A 21,711-nucleotide genomic window follows, 5' to 3' on the forward strand; every position below is an offset into this window, starting at 1 on the left:
AGAACTTCCAGTACTTAAAAATGTACCTCTCTGTTCTTTGGACCAGAATTCTTTAGGCGTGAGTGTTATAGTTACAGGCTTCTTAAACCAGAATAAAAAGTGGGGTTTACTTTTGCATGGAGAGAATTTCCCAGTCCAACTGAATTTTCCAGTTTGTGCAAGTGCATGATAGTATTTCAATACTGGTTTTCTTCTTTTTTTAATTGGTCATGGTATAAATCAGTCTAATCTTTTTGTTGAAAGGTCATACCATTGTATCTCATGTATCTGTTTAATGAAACATCAGATAACCTGTCTGAACATACAAAGTATAATAGCACTGATGATCTGAGAGAGCTAAGCTTGGACCTATATATATGTTATATAGCAGATTAAGAGTTGACGAAGATGTATCTTATGTCATAGTGTGTGTGACTAGAAATTTCTGACAATAACTGATGAGTTCTGGTATTCTTCTCTGTGTTGCAGTTAACTCTGCGTCTGACCCTCCTGCACCTCAGAATAAGCCAGCACTTTTCAGATCCTCTAGAGAAGACACTGTGCAGTCTACTTTTTATCCTCAGAAGAGCTTCCCTGACAAAGGTCCCGTTAATGGAACTGAACAGATTCAGAAAACAGTCACTCCTTCTTACAACCGCTTTACAACAAAACCTTACACTAGTGCTGCGAGGCCCTTTGAGCGCAAGTTTGAAAGTCCTAAATTCAACCATAATCTCTTGCCAAATGAAACTCAACATAAACCAGAGTTGCCATCAAAATCTCCAAATTCTCCTCAACCGATTTTGAAATCCCACAGCTCATCGCAGCCTCCTGAGTTTGACAGTGGGATGGAGACCTTTGCTGTACAGGTTGACAAGCCTAAATATCAACCAAATAATGTTAATGCTGTGCCTAAAGCCATTCCTGTAAGGTAAGCTGCTGCTTTCTTCTTTCTGTTGGTACATCTATGAGTTCAGCTGTGAAACCTGTGGAAAAAAGTGCTGTGTTTTGGTTTGGGTTTTTTTTTTTTGTTGGTTGGTTTGTGTTTTGTGTGTGTGGCTTTTTTAGTTGTGGGGTTTTTTTCTGTGCTTCCAATTTCTGTTGATGTTATAGTTGAAAGATTGATACTATGACTCCAAAATTCTGCAAAGGGTACTGAAGAGCATTTGGATAGACACTTACTGTATGGCCTGTGTTCCTGTATCATCCTGCATCCTGTTACTAGAAAGTGGCATGGATTTTATTTCCTGTTTCTCATAATTATAAATCTTGTGGTAGGTAGTAGTCATTTGTCCTCAATTTGTTTCTAGAAGATGGAATTAATTACTAACGATATCTTTTACACCAAACAGTATTCATTCTGTATCCCTAGGGAGACACCTCATGGTACATGTGCGTAAGGGAAATTTTAAAAATACTTGCAAAAAGAGAAAATCATTTTAGGGCTTCCATATGGATTCTCTTTACTATGAGGCAAAACAACTGCTTAAAAGCAGCTTGTGCTTGCCTAATATGCTTTAAGAACTATGTCAAGAGCAACATGTCAAGAGCAACAGGTAGTATAACAATATTAAATTATTTGCTGACTGAAGTTTTTCCAATAATATTTGCAGAACACTGTTTTTATTACTGTTTGGTTTAAAAATAATAATGCATGAACCAGACTTGAAATCTTGCTTGAAATTTCAGTAACTCAGAAATGTAATTGAAGGATTAATCCTGTTTGTTCTTAAGCAACTGAGAAATGTTTTGATGCTGTATAGTTCTGTAGACTACTAGAAAGTTTGAAATTACTGGCTCTTTGAGCGAAATTCTTCAGAAATTATCTCAAATCAGTCATTTGATAACCTGTGTTTCTCTTTAGTTATACCCTTGCAAACTGGAAAAAAGTGTTCTGTTCTGTGTGTGGTTTTGTTATGGTTGTTTTTTTTTTCTTTTTTACAGGCTTTGTTTTCAATGTGTATCTGAATAAAAGGGTTCAGTGTGGCTTGAATAAGAAATATTGCTCGTTATGGTATTAAAGTCATAATAGAGTTTTGGAAGGAAAAAAAAACTTTCAGATGCTAACTACATTTAGTTTAACTAAGCTGAAGTGTGTGGCTGGGGCAAGTTCTTTCTGTATAATGCCAGAAGCAGGCATTTGAAAACACAAGATTCAAGCTGTCTGAATGCTTGCTTTAACTATTTTCTGAACACTTTCAGTGTTTGTGGGCTTTGGGGATTTTTTTGTGTGAAAATGTTCTCTATCATGGTGGAACTAGAACTTTCTTCTTAGTTGTCCTGCATAGTCAAGTGTGGGACACATTCAATGTTTTTCTAAAATCAGTGCTAGCCTGCTCTAGGCTGTGTCCTGCTGAAGTGCTAGTGGAAGGTGACTCACTGGCTTTCAGGAAGAAAACATTGATAAAACTGCCGGGCTTGGTCTGTCTTTCAGCCCTTCAGCGCTCGAGGATGAGGAGGAAGAAGATGGACACACTGTTGTAGCCACAGCAAGAGGTGTCTTTAACAGCAATGGTGGTGTATTGAGCTCCATAGAGACTGGAGTCAGTATTATTATACCACAAGGAGCCATTCCAGAGGGAATAGAGCAAGAAATATATTTCAAAGTCTGCCGAGACAACAGTATACTTCCACCTTTGGACAAAGAGAAAGGTAAGAGCTGGCACTGTACCCTGTTCTGTTACTTAATACAATTATTTTCTAACAGCAACAAAACAGAATATGAAATTACCTTAATATGCTTCAATACATAAAATATGTCTGTATGGAAATACAGGGTATACATCTCGCAAGTAGTACAAGTAGAGCAATATTCTACTTAATATTGAAAGTTGTAAGCAAGCGGGAAGCCTTGAATTATATCTTGAGAATATTTAGTTTGTAGACATAGTACTCATTTAAAACTTACCTAGTACACCAGAGGAGGATTCTAAATTATTATTTTTAAGAATTTTTGGAATTGTAGATTCCTTACAAATTGCAGGGATTTATTCTAGGTGTTCTTATTAAAAATATTTCTTAATCTCACAGTTAGGACCAAAAGAATTATAAAGCATGTGATCTAAACTAATTTAGCTTGAGTTAAATATTTGAAATGTACTTTAAAACACTTTAACATTTTAAAATACTCAGCATTTTAACTTCTTTCAATTTCTCTACAGAAAAACAGCTTCATGGTTTAAAAAAATAACTTTTACATAAATAAATGTTTATTCCTGATTTGTAAGGGTTGAGTAGTGTTAGTTAAACAATTTTTTCATAGTAAGTCTGTCTTTCATACCACTAGTCCAGTGTGCATGCATTTTCTGACCTGTCAGGTTCTTGATTTCCTCAAGTCAAAAAAGTGAAGGGGTTAATTTCATGAATTTGCAGGTAAAGCCTTACCTGTAATCTGCAGTTACTTTGAATCTTCATAAACCAAACATAGCGTGTTCCTCAACTAAATAATCTTACATTGACATTTGGAGGTGTAAGGTAAAAACTGACCTATACGTTTGTGCACTTGATCTTTCTGACTGTTAGGATGAGGGTCATGGGCAGAATAAATCCTTCAGCGGCTCAGGAGCCCAGTGTGCCACAAATCCATACAAGCAGAATGTTGCAGGTGTAGCGCGAAGAGAAGCGTGAGGAAATTGCTTACAGATTTGGGGATTTGTTTCTTTTTTGTTTATCCTTTTTCATTTTGAGATTGCAGTATGTTCTATTGAGAAGTTACGTGAGTGCTTTGAGACTATGAGAGACTATCTTGCTAAGTTCTATTCTTTACTGACAGGTCGAAATATTTGTGTTTTTCTCCAAAACTAAGTTGCTGGCTAGCTCTGCAATGTAATTATGTGATACCTTGAACCTATTTCAAGAAAACTCATTAGCAGGTTTTTCTTTGTCTCAACTATAGGTGAAACACTTCTTAGCCCCTTGGTAATGTGTGGGCCTCATGGACTAAAATTCCTGAAGCCAGTGGAGCTGCGCCTGCCACACTGTGCGTCTATGACCCCTGATGGTTGGTCTTTTGCTCTAAAATCCTCCGACTCCTCGTCGGGTATGCTGTCCTCCCTCTGTCCTTTTGGGGCTTTTGGGTGCTATCGTATAATTTAAGTTAATTTGGCTAAAGGTGATGCTGTGTAATATAAAGAACTCAATCATTGTATTTGTGTCAAACTCTCCCATTTCACTTTCATTACAAATGTCTTTCTTACATTTACTCATGGTGCAAATTCATAGCTAAAACCATGATAGCAGAAAAAGAGTAATATCTCTAGTCTATTAAATATGATCGTATTTTTCTATTCTGTCTTCTTTCTTGAGGACTGCTACAGCTGAATACACTTGAAATGATAGTCGCACTAAAATGGAGAGGAAATGATTATGTACCTCTGATTGGCCTTTGTAACATAACTGGTGTTTGTCTGTTGCTTAATTAACCATATAGGACTCTGGCAAATCTTAACAATCTGCATGCTCATAACTCATGATTTAACGCTTGTTAACTGTTTCCATGTGTGCAAGTTGATGCTAACAATTGGGTCATTTAAGAAAACTATAGTGTTCAGTAAAAGCATTTACGATTCATTCTAATGTAGCTGGATTTTTCACAAGACTTTTCTTGCTTGCTTCTGCCTATTTCTCCTCTACCGCCTTTTACCCAGAAGTTTATGGTCAATAGTAAAAGTTGCAACTAGGTTGCAATTTTATTTACCTGTTTATTTTTACCTCACTGTGGCTTTCTGGGATGAGGGGGAGAATGTATTGGCTGAAATTGTCAGTGAGGAGCCTAATTGAGAATTCTGGGCAAGTTTCAAGCAATTTCATGAAATGGCTGTGAGGTTACAGAGCTTTAAAAAGGAATGTTTGCACATCTGGGGAAAAAGTCTTAAGGTTTTATTCAGCTACCTTCAAAACTTATTGGTGGAAGGTTCAAAGCATTAATGTGTATGTACGCTCTAAGTAATGACTGAACGATGTTCTTCTGTATACAGCATTTAAGCCACCATGTATGCATATCTTCTGGCACTAATGTATCTATCACCATCAACACCAAAGTACTGATGCTTTGAAAGATGAAAGCATCAATCCCCTTGGTGGGAATTCAATAACCTAGAAGTATTAATGGCAATAATTTTTAGTTTTTTATAAGCTATTATATGCATGTGTTGCATGCATTTATTTAACAATGTGTGTATACATGGCAGTGTTAAAAAATGGACTCGTAAGTTATAGGGTCCCAAAAAGATATGACAACTATGTACAAAAATGACACAACACTTCCTTTGTAACTAATAGCACCTGTTCATGAACTTACTTGAAGTCAAGGGAGAGGACTCAAATGATCTAAATAATAACTGAAGTTACTGAGACATTTCTCTCCCTTTCTGAAGTGGGATATGTGAGTGTGTGCATGTGTGGGTGAGAGCAAGAGTGTGTGTATTTAAACCCTAACACTTTCTGTACTGTAAATAACACCACATTCTGTTAATCTGAAATGGGATGTATATCATAACATTGCTCTTTTGAGACAAACCTTAAAATTAGGCAATTCTGTCTTATGATATGTAAGTAGACCATACTGTGTCTTAAATAAATAATTGTTTTCTCTCTTTCTAAATTAGTTGGTTATGGGACTCTGATTTTTGAGGTGGCTTTACAATAACAGTTTATACAATTCTGGGTTTCTTCTCTCTTCAGTCGTCTGCTCTACCTCATCTTTTCTTAATGTCTCCATGTTCTGTCCTGCAAGTGACATTCATTTGCACTTACTAACATCCTTTCTGCCACATTTAAGCCTTCATATATGGTATTTTACTGTTAAATCCCTTCAAAAACTTGAATGATTCTGGTATTAAAGCTGACCGGGGAGAAAAGTTGCCTTTTATGGCCATATCTGTTAGAAAGTACTAGTAAAAAATACTGAAGGATTTTTTTTTCAAAGCAATTTTCTGTAAGTATGAGAAACATCCGTAACAGCCAGAGGTTGCACTGGCCACAGTCTAATCATCCTATTTAGCTGGAAAGGTTGGGAAAAGTCTGCCATTATCTCATGTGCAACAAGGGCCCTGTCTTGCCCTTCTCCTAACATATTTGATCTTGTGAGTTTCGAATGAATTCCTTGCATCTATAAAATGCAAAATCCTCCAGCGTTATTTGGCTTCTTAACCAAAATGATTAGTCCTGGTTGGTTGCAGTGAACTTGTTTGCATTCGCTAACTATACACAGGCCACTTCTATTTGTCCTTACATCAGATGTTGCCATCACTCAGTGCATTGTGTACTTCATTTTGTTTTCATGAGTTCTTCGAGAACATTATGTGGAATGTACATCGGTGTCATTTAGTAGAGAGGTCTCAGGTGTTTGCAGTCTGACTGGGTTCTCTGCCTTGTCGCACATCTCTCTAGGCAGATCTGCTGTGGCCAAGTTGTTTAATGTCATTTACCTGAAAGCTTAAGAGAACTTCAGGGCATTACTCACTGTTCTGCCATAGTGAGGTGACACTTTGTGTATAGTGGCAGCATTTAGTGGTGGTTTTAGGTGGGTAAATGAAGAATACTTTCTCCATTTGAAAAAGATGATTGGCTGTGCAGATGGAATGTAACCTTTGTCTGACTTTCACTCCTAACAGAATGTTATGTAGAACCTTTGACCATAAGCAGATAAGTCTTTTGTAAAGATTTTTAAGTACATACCAGTTAACTAGAATCCCTTTTAGATTGTATTTCAGGCTTTTAAACGAGTATACTGGTTGTGGCTGCTAAATGACTACAATCCTGTTTACAGTAATTTTCATAACAGAAAATAAAACCACTAGTGCGTCATAGTGTTTAGTTATAACTTCTGATGTGACTCATCTGTGTTGAGAACTATTCCAAGCAACTTCAAATGCATCCTACCTAGATTTGCTTTTAAAATATCTTATTTTTTTCTGGCAGTTTTGGAAAGACTCAGTGAATACCTGCTTCACTGTTAACACTTCTGAAGTGGAAAGCACTATGTTGGTGCTGTAGAGTAGAATGACTTACGTTTAACAGTTCTTGAGTGCCACAGCATGTGTTTCGAATAACGGATCTATCCTACATTGTATGAAAAGAAAGGGTTAATATTTTCTTGATAACATATAAACTGCAGGGATAAAGAGGAGGAAAAAAAAAACCCAAAGCACCAATGAACAAACAGATGTTGATTCAGAACTTAAAACCTCCTGTCCAAAAGCTTGGTTGTTTCAAGATGTGCACTGTTTGACAGCGGATACTAAACACCAGCATTGTGTTTTCCTCCCACAGGTGACCCCAAAACCTGGCAGAACAAGTCTCTTCCTGGGGATCCAAACTATCTTGTTGGAGCAAACTGTGTCTCAGTCCTAATTGACCACTTCTAAATATTAAGTTAGCTGAGTAAATAATGTGAAACTGAGATGGACCTTACATATAAACTGAACCACTCTATCAAGTATTAACTGTTCTATAAGTGATAATGGATCTTAGTGTTTAAGCATCTTGCTTTAACTAACAAAGGTTTAGCAAGTACACTCTTTGAACCATGGTCACAATACATGCCACGAGCAGGGAGTGTACAGTGGGAACAAGGTAGGGGTTTTGCAGGTTCTGTATGCTTTGGTTTGTTGGTTGTTCTTTTGTGGGGGTTTGGTTTGTTTTGTTTCTCTTTTTGTTTTGTTTTGTTTTTTTTTAAGGACACTACTACTATTTCGTTAATTAAAATCTGAAAGTACCAATGGAATTATATTCAGAGGAACTGAATTTGATTCATAGTCCACTGACAAAAACACAGAATTTAACCTGCATTTTTACTATTGTGTGTTTGTAATTCACAAGACTACGTTTTGGTCTCTAGTTTTTAAATGACTTTTGGTGTACATGTCCAGTAACATGACAATCAACTTGGGGTAGCACAGTTTAGATGTTTTCCTCTGTGGAGAGGCTAATGCAAACACATCTACTTACTGTATATGGAAACATTGTCATGAGAAGGGGGGGTGGGGGAGAAGCATGTGGGATGACTATGGTTCAGTTGCCTCTGTGGATTTGTAAATTAACCACATTATTACAGACCTATTAACCAGCAGGGATGCCTTACCCTCATGTTTTTAATAGTCTTAGCTCTCATAGTTCTCTGTATTAAGTTTGTATGGCTTTTGTGCTTACCTAGATAATATATCATGGGAGACTGGGGAAAGAGGGGGAGGGGAAACCCACACACACAAAAAAAAAACTTGTGAGCTTGGTTTAGAGAATGAGTATTGTTTGTGTTCATCAGCCAGAAGAGAACCAGAAGAAAATGATGGTATGTTTTCTGCTATGCATTTGAAAATTTATAGATGTTATAGACTGCTTGTATATAATGCGTGCATACCACTTTTGTTCTTGGTTTGTAAATTAACTTTTATAAGCTTTACCTTTTTATATATATAAATATATATAATAACAAACAAAGTTTCTTAAGGATATCTTTGTATTCTCATACCTTTTGAGCCTTGAACTTTGACATCTGCAGCAATAAAGCAGCATTTCTACAATATACGAACAAGGACATTTTTTAAAAATGCACAAAGTTGTTACCTTTTTAAGTGCTGCATTTAAAGAATATAACTCGGAATTCTCTACTTTGATTAAATTCTTGAAAAGTATCCCTACTGTAATTTGTCATAAGGATGCTGTACTATGTGCCCTGAAATGTATTTTTTTACTAATAGACAATTTATTACGGCACAATGGCACTACTACTGTTTAGATAATATACCACTGCATTCTGTTAATGAGTTATTAGCTATTCAGGTGTGGCTGATTTTTTTTTCTCTGCAGTTATTAAAATTACACGTTTCTAAATATACAGAATAAAACTTTTTAAAATAATAAAGGAGATTGTAGTACCTTATTGTTTCTGAAATGCATTTATATGAATGTGAGAAAATCAGTTTTAATGTTTTTCCTATGTAAGTAGACAGCTGGATTCTGCCATGTGTTCATACTTGAAGCAGAGCTCTTCTGTGGAGTCGCTGGAATGGTCTGCAGCAGGGCTTCTGAAATGAACCCCAGCATGGATCTGTTGGAAATACTCGGGACAAGTTGGAATGGTAGATTTGTCCCCTGAACCACTATGCTGATGCTAGTTTTCTAATTGTATGTACTCTTCCAGACGCTTTGGTAGTGTTCTGTTGTATGGATTTACACATGGTCTAGTTAAACACTTTTAAAGAGGTTCTTATTGAATCCCATGATCAAGCCTGTTTGGAGTACTTGGTGGCTAATTAGTATGCCAATACTATTTTAGAAGTTAAAACAAGTTCTAGAAGTTATTTTTAAATGGTGCTGGGAAACATTGCTTAACATCACACTTAGTTTGTTTCTCAGGCATGACTTGCCCTAGAAGACACATTATCTACTGTTACTGCTGCTTCTTATGGCTTAACTCTAAGAGCAGACAGAAAATTTGACTGACAAGGAACCTGTTCATGCTGTGATGGCATTTTTCGTTTGTCTTGGTCATAATATACTGGTAGTATTTCTTTGAATCAGCAGAAAGGAAGGTTTCAAAATGGCATGCAGATGGCATGTTCTAAGTGTTCTTTTCTACTTCAGATCTTAGAAGTATGTGAAACACTACGAAAGGAGTCAGTCAGTTGAACTTGAGGAACCCTGGAGTTACACTGCATGGACTTTTTGCAGTGGTCTTATTTGTGCCTTGGACATCCTGAGTCCAGCATGCTGGAAGGCGTAACTGTCCTCAGGTGCTTTTCCTGTAGTGACCACACAATATATTTCTGAGCTTCTTTTAAAGAAAGTAGGGCCATGTCTTTCTATCAAAATGGAAAAAAAAAACCAACACCGTGACAGCTTTTGCTCTGCTGTCACTTGTAAAGTGACATGAGAAAGTTGATGCTGTTCGAAAATGTGGCAGTTCTCTACTGCTACTGGAATTGTCTTTTGCTGTCTACTTGTAGGAATGTTTATCGAGGTGGCTAATTTAAACCATATGCATGTTTTTTCTCATTAAATCCCGATGCTTTGGGGTTAAAACATGGACATTGAGAATAACTGTGCTGAAATAACACATTCTCGTATTTTAAAATACCATTGTTTTTGAAATCTTTATCCTTGCAAGAGATCGTGTTCCTTACATATTCTATACAGGCAAGGCTCGCAAGGAGGTAAGTTCACATGTAAGACTTTAATTTGCTATAGTTCTCTATTATTTAGTGTAAACTTCAAAAACTGCATCTCCCAATTCTTCCTGTGTATTTCAGCAATATACTGGCCAACTTCAGCCATACAAGTTGTACGGAAGTTTTAATAATATAAATATCAAGTCTTGTTTCTAAACAACCAGCTTCAAGGGTGGAAGCAGATTCTCAATAGATAGGGAATTACTGTTGTCTCAGACTTAGGTTCTTAGTAATTTCTTTTTTTTACTATTTTTTTCAATAAAAGCAGTAACGAGTGTTCAGCTATGCATTCACAAACAAGTTATGGTTGTAAAAGTACTTTTGTGTTCCTGCCAACCTGGGTGAAGTGAAGCAAATCAGCAGTGTTTAAGGTCTGGTTGAAGATCCTCTGCTGTAATGGAACCTGGACCAGACGATGGAAATCAAAGCCATGCAGGTTTGGAGAATAAAAGATGTTAAGCTCTTCTGAAAAATGTTTTCTTCATATCTATAGACACTTGTGAGGAAAGTACTTGTAGAAGCCTTACTGAATGCCAGTGGTTCTCTGGCAACTGGCTCCTTCCATCAGCAAGATCAAATGAATGGGTGAAATAATTGTTCATTATATCCAAATGAACTGTGTGTTCTGACCCTGTGAGCAAGCATCTGAGAATAAATAACACTTGATATTAGTGAAAGTATGTGGAGCTGGCTGTGTATGCACGCACATGTAGATGTTTGTGCTACCCATTAGATTTTTCGATTGGCTTGGATACTGCGGACCACTTGTCTGTGTGCCAAACAGTTGTCATTCTGGTGACACTGAAGTAATTATGCTGTCACTGAATTTGGCTTGAAACCCAGTTTTACTGAAGATTAAAGGATGTTTTGGTGGGAAGCAAGGGTGCTATCCTGCTTACCGTAATTAAACTTTGAAACACTTACATCATTTCAAATTGCTGTTAAACAGTTTTAGCGCATTCAGCTGCCTGTCAGTGACTTTTAGTAACAGTTCTTACTGTGTAAGGTGCAGAGAACAGGTGCAAACCAGAACCTCTGTACCTACAAGTGCAATTGTCCTGTTTTGTTACTGCAGGAGTAATAGAGGAGATGAAAAGTGAAGACTAGGAAACACTTGGTTTCACATGCTGCTGAGCCAACTAGAATTGCTATTGTGTGAACCTGGGGAATAGAGCAGAAAGCACAATTTATGCTTAGAATGACAAGAACAAATTTTAGGCTAACTTGGTCAGCTATTAATTCACTAATGCTGATTCTGAAATTGCTCTAATCTGTCCTGTGACAATGTATATGAAGCTTCCCATTGAAGTTTGTTACACAGCACTAACTGCTTTTTGCTCCTTACCTCTGGCACTGCCAAAGTGACAGCAGAAGAGTGGAGATCCATGGAAAACATTCAGCTGTTACCTGGCCTGGAGAGGCTGCCAGTGAGACGGGTTTGGTGTCTCTCACTGTTGCTGACACGGGAAGAACTATGGTTTGCGTTACATAATGGGACCTCACCAGCTCATACGTTGTGTTTCTCAGGAAAGTGGTAAAAGGTTGTGGAGTCTCCTGTGGGGAGTCTCCTGTGTCCTGCCTGGACACATTCCTGTGTGAGCTACTCTAGCTGTACCTGCTTTAGCAGCTGGGTTGGACTAGATGATCTCCAGATGCCCCTTCCAACCCCAACCATTCTGTGATTTTGTGATGATGTTAACACTTTTATATGAGAAAATTAGATGCTCTTCTTGTGGTTAAGGGTCTATACTGGGCTTTGTATGTACATCTTGGGGTTTGGGTTTTGTTTTTTACATTGTGGCTTGCTCTCTGTGAAGAGCTTTAAGTCAGGAGTACTGTAGAACCTCCAGTAGCTACATTGGTTTGGGATTATAAATGCCAGTGGTTGGTACCACTACAGACCATAATCAAACTACGAGTGTCATGTGTTTTCATTACTTGCAACAGCTTGCTCTGTTTTGTGGTGTTCCCCTGCATTTCTGACCTGATGTCCTGTATGGGGGAGGAAGGGCAGACACAAGCGATGGGACTTCTGCTTACCTGGGGACAACAAAAATAAAAGAACTGCGTGTAGCAGGGAGAGTCTCAGAGGTTTAACAGTTTCTGTAAAACATTAATGCTGATGCAATTCTCTGTGTTCAGGAGTCTGTTACTTTTCTCAGTATGATGAAATTGGCTGAGCATTGTTGCATTGTAGCGTGAGGATGTGATGGCAGGCATGAGATCTTATGATCAGTGAAGGCTGGGGAGAGGGGAGTTGGGCAGATACACCAAACTGTTGGCATTGCTCTATCTTTACTCACGTTATTTGAATAGACTTGAAAAACTTGCATAAAACCTGAAAAATAAGTTCTCTTCAATAGAGTCAAACACCATGTACTTCTCTGTGTGCATAATGTGTCTGTTCCAGCAAGTCATTCCCACTAGAGAAACCTGCAATTTTCTACTTCTTACCCTAATGCTAACTGTTGCCAAGTTCTAAGGGTCCTTTTTCTTTACTTCAATAGCAATTAATTGGACAACTGAAAAAACAGATTGCTAAAGAAATAAAATGTAGTCTATTGATGACTACTGAGATTATCTTTCTTCTTGGGTGTTGAGTGCATATTACATTTTCCTTAAAAATAACTGAACAGAATCCCCTGTTATTTAAATATTCAGCTAATGTACCTCATCTTTACAGTATTTTGCAGCACTTGTCCTTTTTATATAAAAGTTGCTGAGTATAGTAGATACGATAGGCTGTGAAGAATGTATATAAATTATGACTTGTTAAGATGAGTGCAGGTTTAAAACTTTTTGGTTAATGTATCAATTTCTAAATTATATTAAAAACAAGCAATGTTTTCCTAGAAAAATTACCTGCTTCCACCTTTCTTCCTTTTGACTTTAGGGCTTAGAATTTGAGGGAAAAACAGGCTGTAGAATTTAAGAAAACTGAGATGCAGCATTCAGTTCGGTAGGTGCTTTTATATCTTGTCACTGGATTAACAATGGTGGTACTCAATCAAACCTGTAGCATGTACTTTAAGTCTACATACATTTGAAAGCCTTGCCATAAACTTAATGATTTTGAGGTAATCTTGCCAGTGTGGAAACCTGGCATTGAAAATTCTTCTTTGCAGAAAGAAGATGAGAAGAAACTTTTTTACTAGAAGGAGCGTTAATACCGTGGAGCTTAAAGTGAACTTCCAGTGTGGATGATGTAGTGGTGAAGCTGGCCACAGTGACTTTCCTCCTAGTTATACTTTTGTTCTTACTCAATTAATGATCAAATATTTCAAGTTCATCATATTGCAGAATAGAAAGGTAAGGTAGAATTAATTACATTGGTGATAAAGGAATTTACATATTTGATTACTGAAGTGGCATGTTGGTCAAGTAGTGCATCAGGGAGGTCAGCTTAGTGACCAGGAGGTAGTTGCCTTAATTTTAAGGGGTTTTTTTTAATTAACTGTTTTCAGTTAGTTTTAGCTAAAAGTTCTGGAAAGGCACAAGTCGTATGCAGATGCAAACCTTAGTATATGGTATATAATGCTATGAAATTAGCTACATAAATGATAATCTGCTGCCCTTATAGAAGAGTTGCACCCTTTTCCCTGAACATCACTGGCAGTCCCACTTCTGTTTCTACCAGCAACACACTGAAGTTATTTATAGCACTTCAGATGTCTGCTGAGAATGCAGGAGTGATGAGAGCGTGCTTATGTGTCTTTAAGCTATATATTATTTACAGGCTTTCATTTTTTTTGAATAATTCATGTCTTCATGGTTCTAGGCGGTCTTGAAAAGGTAATTCAGACATGAACTTTACACAACTATGTCCATCTCACCAAAATAAAAAACCGTACTTACCTGATCTGGTCTTCCTAGTCCCACATCTTTATGTGGTACTCTGCTGGTAAAGAACCCTATGGGTTTTGTTTGATTTCAAGAGACTAGAAATGCTTGTTTTGGTTTGGTGATGTACAAATGTGATTCCCATTATTGAATGGGCATGGATGGCATGGCGTTGCAGCCACTGATAACAACAGCTGTCCAATTTTAAATCATCCCAGTAAGTGGGGAGAGCAGTTTGTGACAAAATAAGCTGAGAATTATCACAAAGCAGAAAAAGAGTTTCCTGAGAGCCCATAAATACAGCTGATTCTGCTGCAGCCTTGTGTTTAACAACAGCCACCCCAAAACCAAAAACCACTGTGCCACCATTATCACAACTCCCTGATATGTGATTTTTGACAAATTTCTCTACAGGATGTAGAAATTTGTAGTCCCCAGTGAATGTGAGGGAGACTAGCATCATTGTGTGAGCAAGGAGTTTGGATTTGGCCTCTGCAGCATGAGAATAGGTGATGAGCAAGCACAGAGGTATGGCTTCACACTTCCATATTACATTTTATTTAACATATAGAGAATGCACCATACTCCCGTGTAAGAATACCTGTGTGGTATTCCGTTTAGGTCAAAATATGACAGAAATTGAACTAGAGAGGTGCAGGTTCTTGCTGTGTGTGTTGGTGCTCCAAACTTCTGCCAATCTGTTGAAGAGGGCAGAACATCCCTGTCAAAGATGGTAGAATGCCTATCTGCAACAGAAGTTAAGCTCTGGTCTTTTACTGCATTTTTGTAGAAATTAGGAATAATTTTATCATATGGTCTTGAGGGTTGTTTATCACATCATCATAATCTGGTGTAATTGGGCTACTCTTAGCAAATAAGAAAAATAAAGATAATTCCATATCTTTGGAAAAAAAAAAAGATATCTTAAAATAAGATGTTTGCTTGTTCTTGCTGTAAAGGAGAGAACATATAATTTAAAATATTTAAATTAAAAATGAATAATTCAGCAATTTGTGTTAGATTCTCTTTGTCAGGCAAAGACTTCTGTGCAGTGACAGCTCTGCAGCAGAACTCCTATGCAGCGTGTATGTAACGCAGTCAGTGAATACGAAATCATGCTTAACTTCTGACAGCCTCTTATCGATCCTTTTGATTTATCAGATGTGTTAGTGGCAAGTGTTAGCAGTTTATCTGCAGCCTGAGCAGTTGCAGCGGGTGTGTGTGACAGTGACGCTGGGCCACTAGAGGGTGAGTCTGCCCTGGAAACCACCAAACTGCTGTGGAGTCCTGGACGGTGGTGTGTGCATAGCCGCTTCCAAAGGATGCTCCTTCAGTCTTGTGTTCCTTAACATTTTTAGTCTTTTTCCAGGCATTTTCATATCAGAGGGTAGCAGTGTTTAATAAATATTCAAACTTGCTGACAAACAGTGCGGTGTGTAACTGATCTCTTCAAATTTACATGGCCGTGGTTCGGATGCCGCAGTCCTGGCCAAATGTGCATTCTTCAGATATCTGTTGAAGACCTGGTGTCAAGCACTGAGCAGCCGCACATGCGACCTGCCCACAAGGACGGGTGTTGGTGACGGTGTGCCGGCTGTGCCTGTGCACCACCTGCACCGCCACACAGCCCCGGGCTGCGCACACCTGGGCCTCTGCACAGGCGTGGACACAAATTCCTGCTTCAGAGCACTGAGCTCCAGATAAATAAATACAGAACTTCAGATGTCTTAGCTGTGGTTTAAAACTAATGTTGTAGTTCCTAAAGAAGAAGCATGTTTTAATAGAAGGTAGCTCAGAAGATATTTGTAGTATTAATGTAGTCATCAAAAAGCTTGGCTTGGCCTTCAGTTTTTCGGCAATAGGGAGCCCAGAGCTGCTTGTACAGCTAATGGTTGTTCAGGTTCAGTTGTAAAGGACAATTGCACTGGCAGAAACAGGTCTCCATCGTGTTCCTTCTGCAAATGGGGTTGGCTTAAATTTTTGAGACTCGCTGCCTGCTTCAGAAAACACTGTTTGCTCGAAGCTGCTTTTGTGGTTACAAAACAGATGTTCTTATTTACTCAGCTATGAAAGCAAAGGAAGAAACAGTGGAATAGGAATCAAAAATTCACTGTGGTGAGTTGCATTTGTGCCATCTCACTCTGCTTCAGCACAGTGTTTTCCGCCTTTGTCATTTATCCAGGACTGTGGGTTTTCTTTATAAACTCATAAACTGATGGGGGAAATGCTTGAAGGATGCTCTGGTGTAATTTACCCAGCAGGAGATGATGAACTTTTGTAGACTTTTATAGTCTGCACTTAATTCATTTTTCATGTTGCTTTGTATGAACTGTTATCTCTTCTGAACAAAATTGGAAACAAGCCTTAGGAAATAAATCACTGTAGTACAGAGTAATTTCCTAAAGAACAGCTACGTAAACTGTACTGCTGGATATTTTACTATATCAAAATGGTTTTTCATAACGATGTGATGTCTGTATGACAACACAATTTCTTTTATAGTCTAAATGGAGTAATCTGGATCAAATACTAAAATATAAGACTTTTCTGTTTTGCAAAATTGTTTTTTTTTCCTTTGGTAGAAGGCTGATGTTTGTGCCATGGGAATACTTTCTGCGAAATGATTTATTTTGTTCTACAGAAATAAAAGATGTGCTTTGTAAGGTCCCCGCTGTAGAGCTGTACTCATATATAAGCATTTTAAAGGGTTACTTTGAATATAATTTCAGCTACCTGGAACATCAGTTACAAAACTCATGTTTAGACTGTTGGGCAATTGCTTATGAATATCAAATTAAAAAAATAAAGTTGTTAAAGGCCTTCTCAGCGTTTGAGCCTTTAGCATTTTAATGTGTGATTCATTATTAAGCCCTCCTCAACTCCTCATTTTTCTAATTGTCTTAAGAAAATAGTGATTTGAAATATAGATAACAATTTTTCTGTTAATAAAATAGAAGTCAAATCTTGAATGTTCTGTAAACACCTTCATGTAGCCTCATAAGTGTTGATAAAGTCTACATGTAATTTTTAAAAATATCAATATCATTTTTTCTGAAGAAACAATGTTTTAATCCAAGAAGATCAAAGTTTTACTTATCTTTAGTAACGAGTTTTCTGTCAAAATGTACTAATCTTGGGTGATGAGATTGGGCAATATTTCTTAGAGCAATCACAGCTGAGTAAGAAATCACTTTCTGTTCAGCTAAAAATCAACATTGTAAAAGCGTTTCTGCTCTTGACTAGGATGAACAGATATTTTAAGTGTTTGGTGAGGCAATGAAATTCAGAGATCCATCTGTGCCTCAATTTATTCTTAGCAAATGTTAAGTTCTAAAAATACTTGGAAAAAGATGCTGGGGTTCTGGTGCAGAGTTATGTAAGGATAAATATAACTATAAAGAATAGTATTTGCTTGTGGTATGTGCAGAATTCCAGAATTTTATTCCTCTGTCTTTATTGACATGGTATTGGCTAAATAGTTCTGCTGGTATGTTCACTTTGCATTAAGAGCCATTTCGTGACCAGTGAATAAGTAGAAAGAGAGACACGAACGAAGGTTTTTCATTCTGTATGTCTTGATAAATAATGGACATCAAGGTCAGTCCTTCCTAGTTTTAGAAAACCCAAAAACCTACTTCTGATTTTTAGACAGATTTTGTTGTGCAAATCACTTCACATGTAAGTAAAGGTAATTAGGTAGAAGGAAACGATTCCACAATAAATACTTTTCGAGAATGTTTTTTTTAACTGTATGTATATTTGGAAAATAAATGGCTGTGGGAGTCTTACACTCATCACTAAGTATCTGTGGATGCTAAACCTGTAGGTAACTATGAGTAGTTTGGGGGTAGGAAAGTCGTGCCATGACTACCTGTCAGTCAAAAGAACTGGTAAGATTTTTCTGCATATTTGAACTTCCTCACTTGCATTCCCTGAGGTGCTGCCACTTGACCATTTAGCCATTTTGGAAGCATCTATTCTGTCGTCGTTCCCTTTTATCCTTTATGCTTTTTTGCCTGTTTGCCCTCTAATGTGTGGTCTGCTTAATTACACTGTTGTTCAACTTGCATTAGCACCAGCCTGTTGCCCCTTAGCGGCATCCAGGTGTATGGCACTGAAACCTCATGGTCATGAACTATGTAAGGAGATGCTGTATGTTTTTCCTAAATACATAAAGAATTCCTGTACATTGAGGAGCAATCAAGACCTAAACAGATTTTTATTATTTAAGGAAACCTTTGTCTGCAGAATAAGGGTGGTGTCCCAAAACCAGGGTTCTGTCACTTAGTGCACAGTTAAGCCAGATTTTAGTACACAGACATGAGATACTGTTTATTGTGGAGTTAAGCAAGTCTGGATGCTGGAATAAAGCCAGCACACTGGAAAGAAAAGTAACAGTCATTATATACAAAATATCATCACTCCATTCACGCCCTATAGACTCAACTGGTTACACATTTGCATATCGGGTACATAATGATTTTAGCATATAATGAGCAATGTTCAGCTAAAGGACACTTTATCTCGAGATAAAGTCTTGAGATACCTATTAAAACAAGACTCAACTAATTGTGCAGGCTTCAGAACGCCTAGAGCTGCACGGTCAGTAGGATCTTAGTTTCTAGGTGTCTAAGTTACTCCTGTCTTGGTTAGAGGAGCAGACTGACCTAAACCTGAAAGGATTTACATATCTTCAAGTTAGCGATGGCTGACAGGATTCATTCTTTTTAAGTGGTAATGTCTACAAGTGACATTGACCACTTTGTGAGCAGTCTCATTGTTACAGTAACAACTTTTACCAACTGATAAATGACTGCTTTCTCCTCCCTACAATTTTTATAAGAAGTATTACACCTCACATAATGTTTTTTGCTGAATCTTACCATGCTTGTGCATCTATCCTTCCACAGGGCATTATGAAGATAGTAAATCATAAGAGAACATGCAGGATACACTTACATTTTCTTAAGCACCATTTAATATGCATAGAAATGTCATTGATTTGTTCTCAAAAGGATAATCTGCTTCGTTACCAAATGTAAAAAATTATAAACAAAATAGGTTAAACTGCCTGTCGAGAAACTAATATCCCATAGTCTGTGGAGAGCTTATTAACACTGCAAACCTGCCACCTCAGTGCACTCTGCTCTATCTGAAGGCTACAGAGGGAGACAGACCTCAGTAATAAAGACCAGCAAATTTACTGCAGTATGTTTGCAGTAGTGATTAATTTGGTTTTAAGTCCCTCATTTCAGTATCTTTGGATACACCTTTTCCTTTGACAGTGATCAAAAGACTACCCTCTTTGTTGGAAATGTTCCCATCTGTGAAGAAGCGTTAATGAGAGGTGCTGTGCGCCTGTTGAGGATGCCTGCCATGGCTGTGCTGTACTGAAATGAGGTTGTTCTCTGATGATGTCCAAGATGATTTGTTAGAATAGATTATATATTTTGGTAAACTGTGTCTTCTGTATGCATCTACCTCACCAGGCAGGGTACTACTTGTGTAAGCAAGCTGCTATCTACAGTTTTTTTTACAGACTTAATATAATTAGAAGTATTTACAATTAAGGAGGGATAACTTATTAGGTACCATAATAAGATCAGTTCCTAGGATATTAAAAATTCTGGTTGGTAGTGTGTTTTGCTTAATGGCAGCCGAGAACTTTAATATAGGGTTATGTTTGCTTGGTGGAATCTACCATCCTGATCTAACATCAGGGTCTTCTCCAAATTCAGGAAATAGGGAGTTGAGTCATTCCAGTACAATTCCAATATATGGCCTTGGTCCACTACATTAACTCTTTTTATCACATTCTGTCCCATTCCATAGGGGGGAATGGAGTATCACTAGTTTCATGAGTGTTTTCCCTTGCAGAGTTTAAGTTTCCAGGCTTATTTTCAACCGCCCCAGCCCCCTTGGATGTCGGTTCCCAGGGCCATGATCTCAGGCCCTGGCAGAGGGATGGGTTCTCTCCTGTATTTGTGCGGCCTGAGGTGAAGGATGCAGATGTGCTCTGGATCCTCATTAGCTTTGTAATTCTTGCCACTCCTCACAACAGCTCTGATCTTCTCTGTGCCTTTCTGGCCCCTTGTAGTCATTCCCTGAATAATTAAGGTAATGATCAATGCATCTCCTTTTATGGAATGGAGATCCACCGTTTCAGGGAACCTGTTCCAGTATTTCACTAACCTCATAGTAAAAATATTAATGACTAATAATGTATACACTGAGAATTCACTTTAGCCTCTTTTATACCCTGTTTTGGCAAAGCAAAAATATAATAATTCCTTCAAAGCTGTTATCTTCAGTTACAGAATTTACTCTTGCGCAGAAAGTTCTGGTGCCTGTAGTGCTGCTTGTGCTATGCTAATTGCTATTAGTCCTCAATACTTGTAATGCCTTGAGCCTTGGAAAAAGAATTGCAGCAGGTGAGGGAGTGGAAGCTGTCAGGCCAGGAGCCCAGTACTGTAAAATATGTGCTACCAGTCATAATATTGTGTTGTGAATCAAAGGATCAAGTCCTATTTTTGTTGGATTATGAACTTAGTTTTATTCAGATGGCAAGAACAAGAAAAACCAGATTGTACAGTATACTAAACCTGTTCACACTAATGACACTTCTATCTGTATCTTTAATATTGCTATTAAAAGGGACCTAATTAAATAAAATGCTTTGTGATTTATTGAAATAGCCTGAAATAGCTCAATGTGCTTATAGCTTCCTCTTGAAATTCTAAAAACATATCATGCTAATGCAACTAATGGAAGGTCCATCATTATACCACCTGTCTGTGTGTGATTTGCAAGGCCTATTAAGCCTATTTATCATTCAGCTGATAAGGAACAGAGAAGAAAGAATGAGGTTAGAATAATTTTCATAGAGGAAAATAGTATTGAATTACCTAAGTCAAAGTTAGTAATGTACAGGCTCCTAGCTTTGTTCTTCCTTTTTCAATCGAAAAAGCAGCAATTTAATTTTATGCTTAGATCTCCAGAAATACTTGCGGGTGAGAAAAGTGTATTGCCTAAGATTATTTTCTTTAATAAATCAACACAAGACTGCCATTTCATTTTATGAGGGGCAGAATATTTAATGGAAAAAAAAGACAGGGTTCCCCTTCATCAGCAGAGAAGTTCACAAAATCACCTCTTGGTCAGAATGAAAAAAACTGACATCTCAGAATGTCTCTCTGGTTGGTTTGTGTGAAGGGAGGCATTTTTCTAGATGCAGGAAGCTTACAGATCCTTCTGGGTTATGAAAAGTAGCTTCAGAGGAGAAAAACATGAAATGATTAAGAAGAGGCAATTTAAATTCTATAAATGCTTTTTAAATGGCATATAATTCAATGATTAAAAGGCCTTCAACTTCTTAGTTCTGATTTCTATCTAGAGATGACTTTAATGAACTCTAGTTCATTTTAGCCTTGCTGACGTGTTGTTCCCATACTTGGGTGTTGTTAATGCATAGAGAGTTAGCAAAACCTGTACCAAATAACTGGGCTGCTGCCTTCGTGCTATTATGTGACTGTTGGGCAAACTGAAATGTTTGGGCATATTGCAAAGGTGTTTGGTCACCGTATACAGGTCACCGTATACAAGTCACCAGTCTCTGCCATGATTTAAAGGTCTTCGCTGCAACTCAGCCATGGATGCAAATGACAGCATGGTTTGCTTGCTCTGGTACCGCATTCCTGCTGTTCCACCGTGAATCATCTGTTGG

At 37.7% G+C, this 21,711-nt stretch overlaps 1 protein-coding gene across 3 annotated transcripts in view; it reads left to right on the plus strand.

The window, feature by feature from the left end:
• TJP1 (tight junction protein 1) overlaps window positions 1-7,346 on the plus strand; it is a gene marked incomplete at both ends in the record, with an annotated part of 154,091 nt that extends 146,745 nt beyond the window's left edge. For all 3 annotated transcript variants that reach the window (XM_080350892.1, XM_080350893.1, XM_080350894.1), the window contains 4 exons: window positions 469-910; window positions 2,414-2,631; window positions 3,875-4,018; window positions 7,252-7,346. In XM_080350892.1, coding sequence (XP_080207018.1) covers window positions 469-910; window positions 2,414-2,631; window positions 3,875-4,018; window positions 7,252-7,346 — 899 coding nt within the window. The remainder of the gene's footprint in view (window positions 1-468; window positions 911-2,413; window positions 2,632-3,874; window positions 4,019-7,251) is intronic.
• Window positions 7,347-21,711: the final 14,365 nt, after the last annotated feature.

Source organism: Nesoenas mayeri, assembly GCF_963082525.1.
Source record: "Nesoenas mayeri genome assembly, chromosome: 11".
NCBI classification, from domain to species: domain Eukaryota; kingdom Metazoa; phylum Chordata; class Aves; order Columbiformes; family Columbidae; genus Nesoenas; species Nesoenas mayeri.